This window comes from Mustela nivalis (assembly GCF_964662115.1).
Source record: "Mustela nivalis genome assembly, chromosome: 2".
Taxonomy (NCBI): Eukaryota; Metazoa; Chordata; class Mammalia; order Carnivora; family Mustelidae; genus Mustela; species Mustela nivalis.
In genome coordinates this window covers 134,603,352-134,616,046 of record NC_139021.1, presented here as the reverse complement: position 1 = coordinate 134,616,046, position 12,695 = coordinate 134,603,352, and the positions used below count along the sequence as shown (strand labels likewise).

The window sequence follows — 12,695 nt, the reverse complement described above, 5'->3', positions numbered from 1 at the left end:
GTTGATCTATCTTGATAAATATTCCATATTCACTTGAAAGGAACGTGTATTCATTCTGCTGCTGTTGAGTGTCCTGTAGAATTTTGGTTAGGTCAAATTAGTTGGTTATATGTTCAACTCTCCTATATCCTTGTAATTTTATGTCTTTGAAGTTTTGTTTGAATAATTCTTCTTGCCTCAAGTCACATTTCTTCTAAATCTATAATCTTTGTTTTATGTTTATTTGGATTCCATCTTTGAAAATGATGCTAAGTAGGCATCTAGTTCTATTTTTCTTCATTATAGGAATCTAGTTTTCTCAAAATTATCTATTAAACAACTGTCTTTTCTGTTTTAATTCAAGGTATATGTCTCTAAGCTTCTTAATCTATTTACTGGTCTGATCTTAAAATATTGTATTCTTTTTATTGCTGTAGTGTTGTAGTATGCCTTAATATCTGGTATGTCAGTTTCTTCCATTTATTTGCCTTTTTATACCTGACTTACCTATTCATGGACCTTTATTTAACTATATAGATTTTATAGTGTTTATCAAGTACATAAACAATCCATTTGAAATTTTTATTTGGACCCTATTGAACTTTCATTTTAGGGATGATTAACATCTTTGTTATTAAATTCTATTCTATTCAAGTATATGGAAGGCCTTTCCATATCTTCAGATCATCTTCTGTGTGCTTTATCAAAGTTTAACATTTTTTGCAATGAGTCTGTTTAAGTAGTTAATAAGAACTTAATAGATACCATTGCTACCATAAAGTATCTTATTTTAATTATACTTTCTCATTGGTTATCACTGGCATTTTTTAATGTATGCTATTGATTTTGATATTTTAGACTTTAGTGTATACTATTGTTTTTTAGGTTAAATTTATATATGACTATCACTTTTATTGATTCTAATAGATTGTGTAATCTATTTTTTCCCTTGAATATGATTATCATATCATCTGCCAACAACAATGATGATAAGGTTACCTTTTCTCTCCCAATCCTCATACTACTCATGTCTTCTTACTATCTCCAATAATATGTTATATATTAATTGTGGTAGTCAACCTTATCTTATTTATTATCTTAATGGGACTGAATTTAAAATTTGTCAATTAAATATAAGATATGCTGTAAACTTTTTCTAGAAAACTTTTATAGAATTAAGGATGATCCTTCTAATCCTAGTTTTCAATGAACTTTTTCTTCATTCATAGGTGTTGGACTTTATAAAATTATTTTTCTGCATCAGTTGAAAAAAATAAAATGATTTTGAACTACATTGATAGATATGCTTTATATTGAACAATCCTTGCATTCAATGGATAAATCCTACTCGATTATAATGCATTCTTTTTTAATATACCTTTGGATTTGAATAGTCAATACTTTATTTTGGATCTTGGCATCTATATTAATAAATAAAATAACCTATAATGTTCTTTTGTCACCTCTTTTATAATCAAGATTATTAGGCAGCTTTTGTTCCTTTGCTATTCTTTATCAACTTATATATGATAGGAATTGATTTTGACTTGAAACATTGACAAAATTCAACCAATAAAACAACCAGGACCTGAGTTTTGTGGCAGGAAAAGGTGTCTGACTACCATTTCATTTTCTTAATATTTATGTTCTTTATTTCTTATTTTGTTATTCATGACATTTTATGCTTTTTAGGAATTCATCAATTTCATCTGGGTTTTTTAATTTTAAAAATTTTGTATTAATCAGTTACTTTTAATAGATGTCATTTTTTAGAGGAGTTCTATGTTCACAGCAATGTTGAAAGAAAGGTTTGGAGATTTTTCATATACCTCTGCTCCTACACATGTGTAGTATCTCCTATTATTAACATTCCTGATGACATATGATGAGAAGTATCTTACCATATGCTTATGTGCCATTTATATATCTTCTTTGATGGGTATATATTAAGGTCTTTGGCCATTTTTTAATCAGGTGTTTATTTTCTTATTATTGAGCTTTAAGAGGTTTTTTTAAAATATAATTTTCTTTTTCTTTCCTTTTTTTTTTTTTTTTTAGATTTTATTTATTTAATTGTCAGAAAGAGAGAGAGAGCACAAACAGGGGGAGTGGCAGGCAGAGCAGGCAGAGGTAGAAGCAGGCTCCCCGCCAAACAAGGAGCCTGAAGGTCTCGATCCCAGGACCCTGGGATTATAACCTGAGCTGAAGACAGCTGCTTAACCGACTGATCCACCCTGGTGTCCCTTAAGAATTTTTAATATGTTTTTTTAACTGAGATATAATTGACATATTATTTAGTTTCGGGTATACAATATAATGATTCAACATTTATGCATATTGCAAAATGCTCACCACAATAAGACTTCTTAACATTCATCACTACACAGTTACAGTTTTTTGCTTTTGATGAGAACTTTTAAGATAGCTCTTTTGGCAATTTTTAAATATACAGTAGAGTATTATTAATTATAGTCACCATGCTGTATATTACCTGACTTATTTATTTTTTAACTGGAAGTTTGTACCTTTTGACTACCTTCACCCATTTCACCTACTCCTATTTCTTGCCTTTGGCAACCATGAATCTGTTCTTTGATTTCAAGTATATTTTTTCTGTTTTTGTTTATTTTATATTTCACATAAAGTGAAATCATATGGTGTTTATCTTTGTCTGACTTATTTCACTTAGCATAGTGTCCTCATGGTCCATTCATGTTGTTACAAATGGCAATATTTCATTTTTTATGGCTAAATAATATTCCATTGTGTATATGTACACATTTTCTTTATCCATTCTTCCATTGATGGATAGTTAGTTGGCTTTCATGTTTTGGCTGCTGTAAATAATGCCGCAGTGAACATAGGAGGGTACATACATCTTTTCAAGTTAGTGTTTTCATTTCCTTTGGATAAATACCCAGAAGTGGAATTGCTGCATCATATGGGTATTTCTAGTTTTAATTTTTTGAGGAAACTCCATACCATTTTCCATAATGGCTGCATCAATTTACATTCCCAACCACAATGCACAAGGGTTCTCTTTCTCCATATCCTCACCAACACTTGTTATTTCTTGTCTTTTTGATGATAAGCATTCTAGCAGGTGTTAGGTAATATCTCATTGTGGTTATGATAAGCATTTCCTTGATGATTCATGATGTTGAGCATCTTTTCATGTGTTTGTTGACCATTTGTATGTCTTCTTTGGAGAAATGTTTATTCAGATCCTCTGCTCATTTTTATTTATTTTATTTTTATTTTTTGTAGTTTTATGGTTTTACACAGATATGATGTGCACAACAAGATATCTATTCATTTTCTTTGCTGTGCAGCCCGGGGTTGGGATTGGTGACTCTGATTGCCATCTGGGCTGCTCTTTCCACAATTGCTTTGTGGTTCTTGGAGGAGGCATTGTGAACAATCTCACAGTAAGATTTGTCGCACATCAGCTGCACTTCAAGCTCCTTGACATTGTGGACTAGGATCTCCCAGAAGCCACTGGGCAACATTGTGCTTTGTTGCTCCCATAACCAATGTTGGGCATCAAGATCTGGCCCTTGAATCTTCTATGTACCCTATTGTCAATGCCTCTGGGTTTCTGCCAGTTGTGCTTAATTTTGACATATCGGTCTGACTGGTGCCGGATGAACTTCTTGGTCCTCTTTTTTTTTTTTTTTAAGATTTTATTTATTTATTTGAACAGACAGAGATCACAAGTAGGCAGAGAGGTGGACAGAGAGAGAAGGGGAACCAGGCTCCCAGCTGAGCAGTGAGCCTGATGTGGGGCTTGTTCCTAGAACCCTGGGATCACAACCCGAGCCAGAGGTAGAGGCTTTAACCCACTGAGCCACCCAGGCCCCCCTCTTTTTAAAGATCTTAGGCTTCACCAAAGGTTTGAGGATAGCCATGATGCCCAGTAACAGATGGCCACCACCTCCACAGACAGTGCCTAGGAAGAGAGGTGAGAGGTCCTCTGCTCATTTTTCCTCCCTCTTAAAATATTTATTTATTTATTATTTTTATTGTGTTATGTTAGTCACATACAGTACATCATTTGTTCTTTTTTTTTTAAACATATAATGTATTATTGCTTCAGGGGTACAGGTCTGTGAATCATCAGTCTTACACAATTCACAGCACTCACCATAGCACATACCCTCCCCAATGTCCATAACCCACCCATCCTATCTCTCCCCACCCCACCCCCAGCAACCCTCAGTTAGTTTCAAGATAAGAGTCTCTTATGGTTTATCTCCCTCCCTGGTCCCATCTTGTTTTGTTTTTTTCCCCTCTCCCTTTACCCCACAATCCCCTGCCCTGCCTCTCAAATTCCTCATATTAGAGAGAGCGTATGATAATTGTGTTTCTCTGACTGACTTATTTTGCTTAGCATAATACTCTCTAGTTCCATCTACATCATTGCAAATGGCAAGATTTGGGGGGTTTTGATGGCTGCATAGTATTCCATGGTGTGTGTGTGTGTGTGTGTGTGTATCACATCTTCTTTATCCATTCATCTATTGATGGACATCTAGATTCTTTCCATAGTTTGGCTATTGTGGACATTGCTCCTTTAAACATGTGGGTGCATGTGCCCCTTCAGATCACTACAGTGCAATTGCTAAGTCATAGGGTAGCTCTGTTTTCAACTTTCTGAGGAACCTCTGTACTGTTTTCTAGAGTGGCTGCACCAGCTTGCATTCCCAGCAACAGTGTAGGAAGGTTCCCTTTTCTCTGCATCCTCACCAACATCTGCCATTTCCTGACTTGTTAATTTTAGCCATTCTGACTGGTGTAAGGTAGAACAAATCAACAAACTTAGGAGTTGGTTCTTTGAAAGAATTAATAAAATTGATAAACCCTTGGCCAGACTTATCAAAAAGAAAAGAGAAAGGATCCAAATTAATAAAATCATGAATGAAAGAGCAGAGACCACAACCAACACCAAAGAAATACAAACAATTATAAGAACATATTATGAGCAACTATACACCAGCAAATTTGACAATCTGGAAGAAATAGATGCATTTCTAGGGACATATAAACTTAACCAGAAAGAAATAGAAAACCTGAAGAGATCCATAACCAGTAAGGAGATTGAAGCAGTCATCAAAAATTTCCCAAAAACAAGAGCCTAGGGCCAGACAGGTTCCCAGAGGAATGCTACCAAACATTTAAAGAAGAATTAATACCTATTCTCTGAAACTGTTCCAAAAAACAGAAATGGAAGGAAAACTTCCAAACTCATTTTATGAGGCCAGCATTACCTTGATCCCAAAACCAAACAAAGACCCCATCAAAAAGGAGAATTACAGACCAATATCCTTGATGAATATGGATGCAAAAATTCTCACTCAAATACTAGCCAATAGGATCCAACAATACACTAAAACGATTATTCACCACAGCCACGTGGGATTTATTCCTGGGCTGCAAGTTTGGTTCAACATCTGCAAATCAATGTGACTCAATATATTAATAAAAGAAAGAACATTCATATGATATTCTTAATAGATGCTGAAAATGCATTTGACAAAGTACAGCATCCTTTATTGATTAAAACTCTTCATAGTGTAGGGATAGAAGGTACATACCTCAATATCATAAAAGCCATCTATGAAAAACCCACAGCGAATATCATTCTCAATGGGCAAAAACTGAGACCTTTTCTCCTAAGGTCAGGAACAGGGCAGGGCTGTCCATTATCACCATTGCTATTCAGCATAGTACTAGAAGTCCTAGCCTCGGCAACTAGACAACAAAAAGAAATAAAAGGCATCCAAATCTGCAAAGAAGAAGTCAAACTTTCACACTTTGCAGATATGATACTTTATGTGGGAAACGCAAAAGACTGCTAGAACTTATGCAGGAATTCAGTAAAGTGTCAGGATATAAAATCAATGCACAGAAATCAGTTGCATTTCTATACACCAACAGCAAAACAGAAGAAAGAGAAATTAAGGAGTCAATCCCATTTACAATTGCACCCAAAACCATAAGATATCTAGGAATAAACCTAACCAAAGAGACAAAGAATCTGTACTCAGGAAACTATAAAGTACTCTTGAAAGAAATGGAAAACATTCCACGCTCATGGATTGGAAGAACAAATATTGTTGAAATGTCTATGCAACCTAAAGCAACCTACACACTCGGTGCAATCCCTATCAAAATACCATCCATTTTTTTCAAAGAAATGGAACAAATAATCCTAAAATTTATATGGAACCAGAAAAGACTCTGAATAGCCAAAGGAATGTTGAAAAAGAAAACCAAAGTTGGCAGCATCACAGTTCCAGACTTCAAGCTGTAAACAGCAAAACAGTATGGTACTGGCACAAAAATAGACACATAGATCAGCGGAACAGAATAGAGAGCCCAGAAATGGACCCTCAACTCTATGGTCAACTAATCTTGGACAAAGTAGGAAAGACTGTCCAATGGAAAAAAGACAAGTCTCCTCAACAAATGGTGTTGAAAAATTGGACAGCCACATGCAGAACAGACTCACACAAAATAGACTCAAAATGGATGAAAGACCTCAATATGAGACAGGAATCCATCAAAATCCTTGAAGAGAACACAGGCAGCAACCTCTTTGACCTTAGTCGTAGCAACTTCTTTCTGGAAACATCACCCAAGGCAAGGGAAGCAAGGGCAAAAATGAACTACTGGGACTTCATCAAGATCAAAAGCTTTTATTTATTTATTTATTTATTTATTTATTTGACAGACAGAGATCACAAGTAGGCAGAGAGGCAGGCAGAGAGAGAGAGAGAGAGAGAGAGAGAGAGAGGGAAGCAGGCTTCCTGCGGAGCAGAGAGCCCGATGCGGGGCTCCATCCCAGGACCCTGAGATCATGACCCGAGCGGAAGGCAGCAGCCCAAACCACTGAGCCACCCAGGCGCCCCAAGATCAAAAGCTTTTGCACAACAAAGGAAACAGTCAACAAAACCAAAAGATCACCTACAGAATGGGAGAAGATATTTGCAAATGGTACATCAGATAAAGGGCTAGTATCCAAAATCTATAAAGAATTTATCAAATTCAACACCCAAAGAACAAATAATCCAATCAAGAAATGGACAGAAGACATGAACAGACACTTCCGCAAAGAACATCCAAATGGCCAACAGACACATGATGAAGTGCTCAAAATGACCTCTGCTCATTTTAAAAATCAGATTTTTTTTTTTTGCTACTGAGTTGTAGGAGTTCTTTATATATTTTTAATATTAACCCTTTATCATATATATGATTTGCAAATATTTTCTCCCATTCAGTAGGTTGCCTTTTCATTTTTTTGTAGGTTTCCTCTGTTGTGCAGAAACTTTTTAGTTTTGTATAGCCCCTCTTGTTGATTTTTGCTTTTATTGACTAACAATATGCATCTTGATTATGATAGTGTTTAAAAGAATCTATAAAGGGGATAAAATTGCTTAGGACTACACACACACACACATATACACAAATGCATATGAGAACTGGCAAAATCAGAATGAGGTCTTTAGTGCATTTAAGTATTGTACCAATATCAGTTTCCTGGTATTTATATTACACCATACTATAGTGGTATAAGATGTCACCTTTGAAAGGTATTATATAATACCATTGACGGTATAATAAATAGGTAAAGAGTACATGGTACTATATGTTTTACATTCGCAACTTCCTGTGCATCTATAGTTATTTCAAAATGAAGAGTTAAAAAAATTCTTACAAGTAGCAATTGAGAGCATTTATGTGGAGTCTCAAAATATAAATCTCCATGTAAACTGACGACAACAACAAGAACAACCTTAAAAAGGTAATATTCAAACTTATCACTTCTTTATTACTTTTCTACATTTTATTATAATCTGTGCTATTGAAGTTATTTATTTATAATTGTATTCTTATGTAAAAATACTATGTAATGGTATTTTCTTGTGCATCTCTTCCTAACTCTGTGTTCAGTGATGTAACACTGGTTGCTTGAAATCAGCTATAATGGGAGAATTTATATCATGGAAATCAGCAAACACTATAAACCAGCCTTCAACATATCCAAAAGCCAATTGTGGAACAGCTTATCATTCAATATATAGGAAAACTTCAAGCATTTGTAAATTAAACAATATGCTTCTAAATAACCCATAGATCAAAGAAGTCACAAAATAATTTGAACTGAGTGATAATGCAACAAATCAAAATTTGTAAGATGAATTAAATTAGTTCCCAGAAGGAAATTTGTAGCTTTGAATGCCTCTATTAAAAAAATAAGAAAGGGGGGCGCCTGGGTGGCTCAGTGGGTTAAGGCTCAGGTCATGGTCTCAGGGTCCTGGGATCGAGCCCCGCATCGGGCTCTCTGCTCAGCGGGGAGCCTGCTTCCTTCTCTCTCTCTCTCTCTTTGCCTGCCTCTCTGACTACTTCTGATCTGTCAAATAAATAAAAATCTTAAAAAATATAAAAAAAAAATAAGAAAGGGGCGCCTGGGTGGCTCAGTGGGTTAAGCCTCTGCCTTCGGCTCAGGTCATGATCTCAGGGTCCTGGGATCGAGCCCCACATCGGCTCTCTGCTCAGCAGGGAGCCTGCTTCCTCCTCTCTCTCTCTGCCTGCCTCTCTGCCTACTTGTAATCTCTCTCTGTCAAATAAATAAATAAAATCTTAAAAAAAAAAAAAAGAAGAAGAAGGGCGCCTGGGTGGCTCAGTGGATTAAGCCGCTGCCTTCGGCTCAGGTCATGATCTCAGGGTCCTGGTATCGAGTCCCGCATCTGGCTCTCTGCTCAGCAGGGGGCCTGCTTCCCTTCCTCTCTCTCTGCCTGCCTCTCTGCCTACTTGTGATCTCTCTCTGTCAAATAAATGAATAAAATCTTTAAAAAAAAAAAAAAGAAGCTAGAAAATAAGTAAGTGAAAGGAAAAAAATAATAAAGATCAGAGTAGGAATCGATGAAATAGAACGTAGATGAGAATAGAGAAAAATAATGAGACCAATAGTTGATTCCTTGAAAAGATCAATTAAATAAATAAATCTAATTAGGGGAAAGAAGAGAGAAGATACATAGTACCAATATCAGAAATGAAAAAGGGAACACCTCTGCAAATCTTACAGATATTAGAAAGATAATAAGGAAAATTATTAATAACTTAATGCCAACAGGTATGAATATAATGTAATGTAATGTGAATACCTTGACAGACATACAAAGTATGTCAGGAAGAAAGAGAAAATCTGCATAGACCTACTCTCCTTAAGGAAGTTAACTATGTAATTAAAAAAGAAAAGAGAAAACCAGGCCTAACCCATTCCTACCATAGACTCAGAAAATACAAGAGAGAATACTTCCCACAGTTTGACCACAGTTATCACTGTGGTTTTCAAAACCAGACAAACCCATCCCAAGAAGAGTACACACCAATAAGCCTAATGAACCTAAACACAAAAATTCTTAACAAGTATTATTCCATAAAATTTAGCAAGGCAGGCAGAGAGAGAGGAGGAAGCAGACTCCCTGCCCAGCAGAGAGCCCCATGCGGTCTAGATCCCAGGACCCCGAGATCGTGACCTGAGCAGAAGGCAGAGACTTAATCCCCTGAGCCACCAGGTGCCCCCAGTCTGAAGTATTTAACCACTCTCTCCTTCCTGAAATACATGTGGCATTGCATCCTACATCTCCCAACAGTTTGGGTTTCCTTTGTTAGCTTCTCTTTCTTGTTAAACTCATTAGAGGTAATCATCTCCCAATAATATGTCTTACTTTCTAAGAGCCAACCTGCACTCAGTTTCCATTTTACTACTGATAGCTCTCAAATTTCTATATTTAGCCCTGACATCCCTCCAGAACCCAGGAGCTGAATTTTTCTACTAGTATATTCAACTGCTTATCTCCCAAATTGACTCTACATTGCTGTATTAAGCACCCAAGTCTATGATCTCAGTCATCCCTGCATCCTCTTCCTTTCTAGATTGAACTTCCCCCATCCTTATAACAGGTTAATTCTCAGGACTATCTGGTTCTCTTTCAAAATGTTCCTTGCATCCTCCCTTTAAAACTTCTACTACTCTTCATTACCAAATACCCAGATTGTTGTAACAGCCTTTCTACAAACCTCTTTGTCTCCATTTTGTATTTTTTATTCCTTGCTTCATAGCGCTGGTAGAGTAATTTTCATAAAATACCACTTTCATTTTCAGATTTTTCTGTTCAAAACTCATTGTTTTCTCCTTTTGTTTACAGAAGGAAAATCCTAGCATTAAAATGTCAATACAGGGGCGCCTGGGCGGCTCAGTGGTTAAGCATTGGCTTTCAGCTCAGGTCATGATCCCAGGGTTCTGGGATTGAGCCCCAAATCAGGCTCTCTGCTCAGCAGGAAGCATTATTTCCACCCCCCAACCCCTGCTTATGTTGCCTCTCGCTGTGTTAGTCTCTGTCCAATAAATAAATAAAATCTTTTTAAAACATGTCAGTACAGTCTACCTCCAAACTTTCTCTTAATTTTCTCTATGTTATTCTCAATACCCATTAAAATAATTAGCTCACTACTTTTGTGCTTTTGCCAATAGCATGCTCTCAACCTTAAATGCCTCTCCCCCTTTACCTATCCAACTTCTGGCCATTTTTCAAAGCCATATCTTTTGCTCTAGCTGAGGGTGACCTCTTCTGACTGGGAACCAACTGGCAACTGTTCATTTCCTCCCTGGCATTGCTTTTTATTTTTATTCATCAAACATTTATTTATTTGAGAGGCTGCAAGACAGGTTCAAGAGCTTCAGCAAGTTATTTAACTTCTCTGTGATTCACCTTGTTTAAAGGAGCATAGTAAGTGTTGTGAAATATAAAGACTATACATTAAGGTTTTTAGCACAATCTTTAATACAATTCCTGCCATATAGACATGTTCAAACATAGCTGCTCATAATGATGATAATGGTGTTTTTGAATACTAAGATGAAAAGAATTCCTGTCCTTCAAGAATTTTAATTTAACCTAAAAATATATTAACCTCATTTAGATTCTTCACATTCTGGGTTTAGCAAATACTTTTATAATAGGTATTTATTTGACATCATCATAACTTAGGTTAGCAGCAGGGTTGGACTAGGGATTATAGTTATAGAAGCTGAGCTGTCAGTTTAGCTTGTACTCTTTAAATTATTCAGAAATATGAAAAGTCTGGGGCACCTGGCTGGCTCAGTCAGTGGAACATGTGATTCTTGATCTCAGGGTTGTAAATTTGAGCCTCATATTGGGTGTAGAGATTTCTTAAAAATAAAATCTTTAAAAGGTATGTAAAATGTCTACAAAACAAGTCTGTCCATGCAGTATTTAGAAAATATGTTTCTTGTGTTTTGAAAATAATTATGTTTTTCCTCTTTTAATATCCAATGGAAGAAGGGTTTTTTTTTTTCCCCCCCTCATTAAAATTTAATCAATTTAGGACCAGGAGCTCCAACATCCATTCTAGATGACTTTCTTGAAGAATCATCCAAACTGCTTTCTGACTCACAAGAACACATTTTACCCACACAATCTCAGGATCCAACTGTTAGCCAAAAACCATCCAATATACTTCTCAAGGAGATACCAGTGAAAAAAGGTACTTAGGAATAAAGATTTCCTCTTGAAATAAGGGCATAAACTATCTAGAAAAGATGAAAACTCTTACAATTACCAAAATGTAATCTTGTTTGAATTTGATTAGTTTGTCATATTGCCTAAGTTCCTTCATATGAGGCTAGACTTGATAATCCAAACTCAGTAGTGCAACCCTTTCAATAGGCAAGAATTTATATTTAGCTCAGAGAAGTGGTTAACTACAGACTTAGGATTTTTTAACAGTGATTCTTCATTTTTAGAATATCAATAGGTTGTGTTTCACATTCAGGAAGATATGAATACTTCTAGAATGCATTTCATTTGGTTGTAACTTGCATTTGAAACACCAGTAGACTAACCTTGAGAACTTTTGAGATCTTTGGGGACCATTGCTATAAAGGAATTTATTGCTTTTCAGATTATAACCTCTCTCATATATTAGATTAGAATACTCTCCTTGCTCATTAGTAGTAATGTTAGCTCACTGTCTGGGTTTCTGACAATTTTTTCCTTTACATCTAGTCATCTATTCTTTTAATTTAATATTTTCAGAAACATCAAAATGTCAAGATTCATCAACCTTTTTGCATCCTAGCCCTCATGGTGTTTCCCAAACTCCTGCCACCATCTTCATGGAGACCATACGTTTCTTGATGAAAGTCAATGCTGTCCAGGTCAGAATATTTGGAAAAGGGCATGTAGATGGAAAGATTTTAGTGAACTACTTATTAAATCCATAGTGACATCTTTCCAAGCTTTAATATGCATGATGCAGAAATCAAATATGCTTTTGAGAACACACTCTAGGCCTAATGGTGTGAACATCCAAATATGAACCACTCTCTACAGAGAGCATCAGAACAGCTCACTGCAAATCTGTTCCCTCAGAATACCAGCAGAGCAAAATTGGACTCTAAAGGCTTATGTAATCTGATGTCAATTTATTAACAGAATTCATATTATGTGAGTGTTGGCGCTTCACAGGAGCATTATCATATCTTTCTTTCTTTCTAGGTAGTAAATGTGGGGGAGTAAAAATACTAAATTTTCTGAATTTGTATAACTGGGCTGGATATGTGACTTGCTTCAGATTTGACTTACCCATAAAGTCACAGATAGAGCTACTCGAGGAGAAGAATA

At 35.9% G+C, this 12,695-nt stretch overlaps 1 protein-coding gene across 12 annotated transcripts in view; it reads left to right on the top strand.

Moving 5' to 3' along the window:
• The window catches only part of CFAP70 (cilia and flagella associated protein 70), a 113,380-nt gene that overhangs the window by 73,432 nt on the left and 27,253 nt on the right, over nucleotides 1–12,695 (top strand). For 10 of the 12 annotated variants that reach the window (XM_082716711.1, XM_082716706.1, XM_082716712.1 and 7 more), the window contains 2 exons: nucleotides 11,398–11,556; nucleotides 12,108–12,229. In XM_082716711.1, the coding sequence (XP_082572837.1) occupies nucleotides 11,398–11,556; nucleotides 12,108–12,229 (281 nt within the window). The remainder of the gene's footprint in view (nucleotides 1–11,397; nucleotides 11,557–12,107; nucleotides 12,230–12,695) is intronic. The other 2 variants (XM_082716713.1, XM_082716709.1) reach the window with 1 other exon arrangement.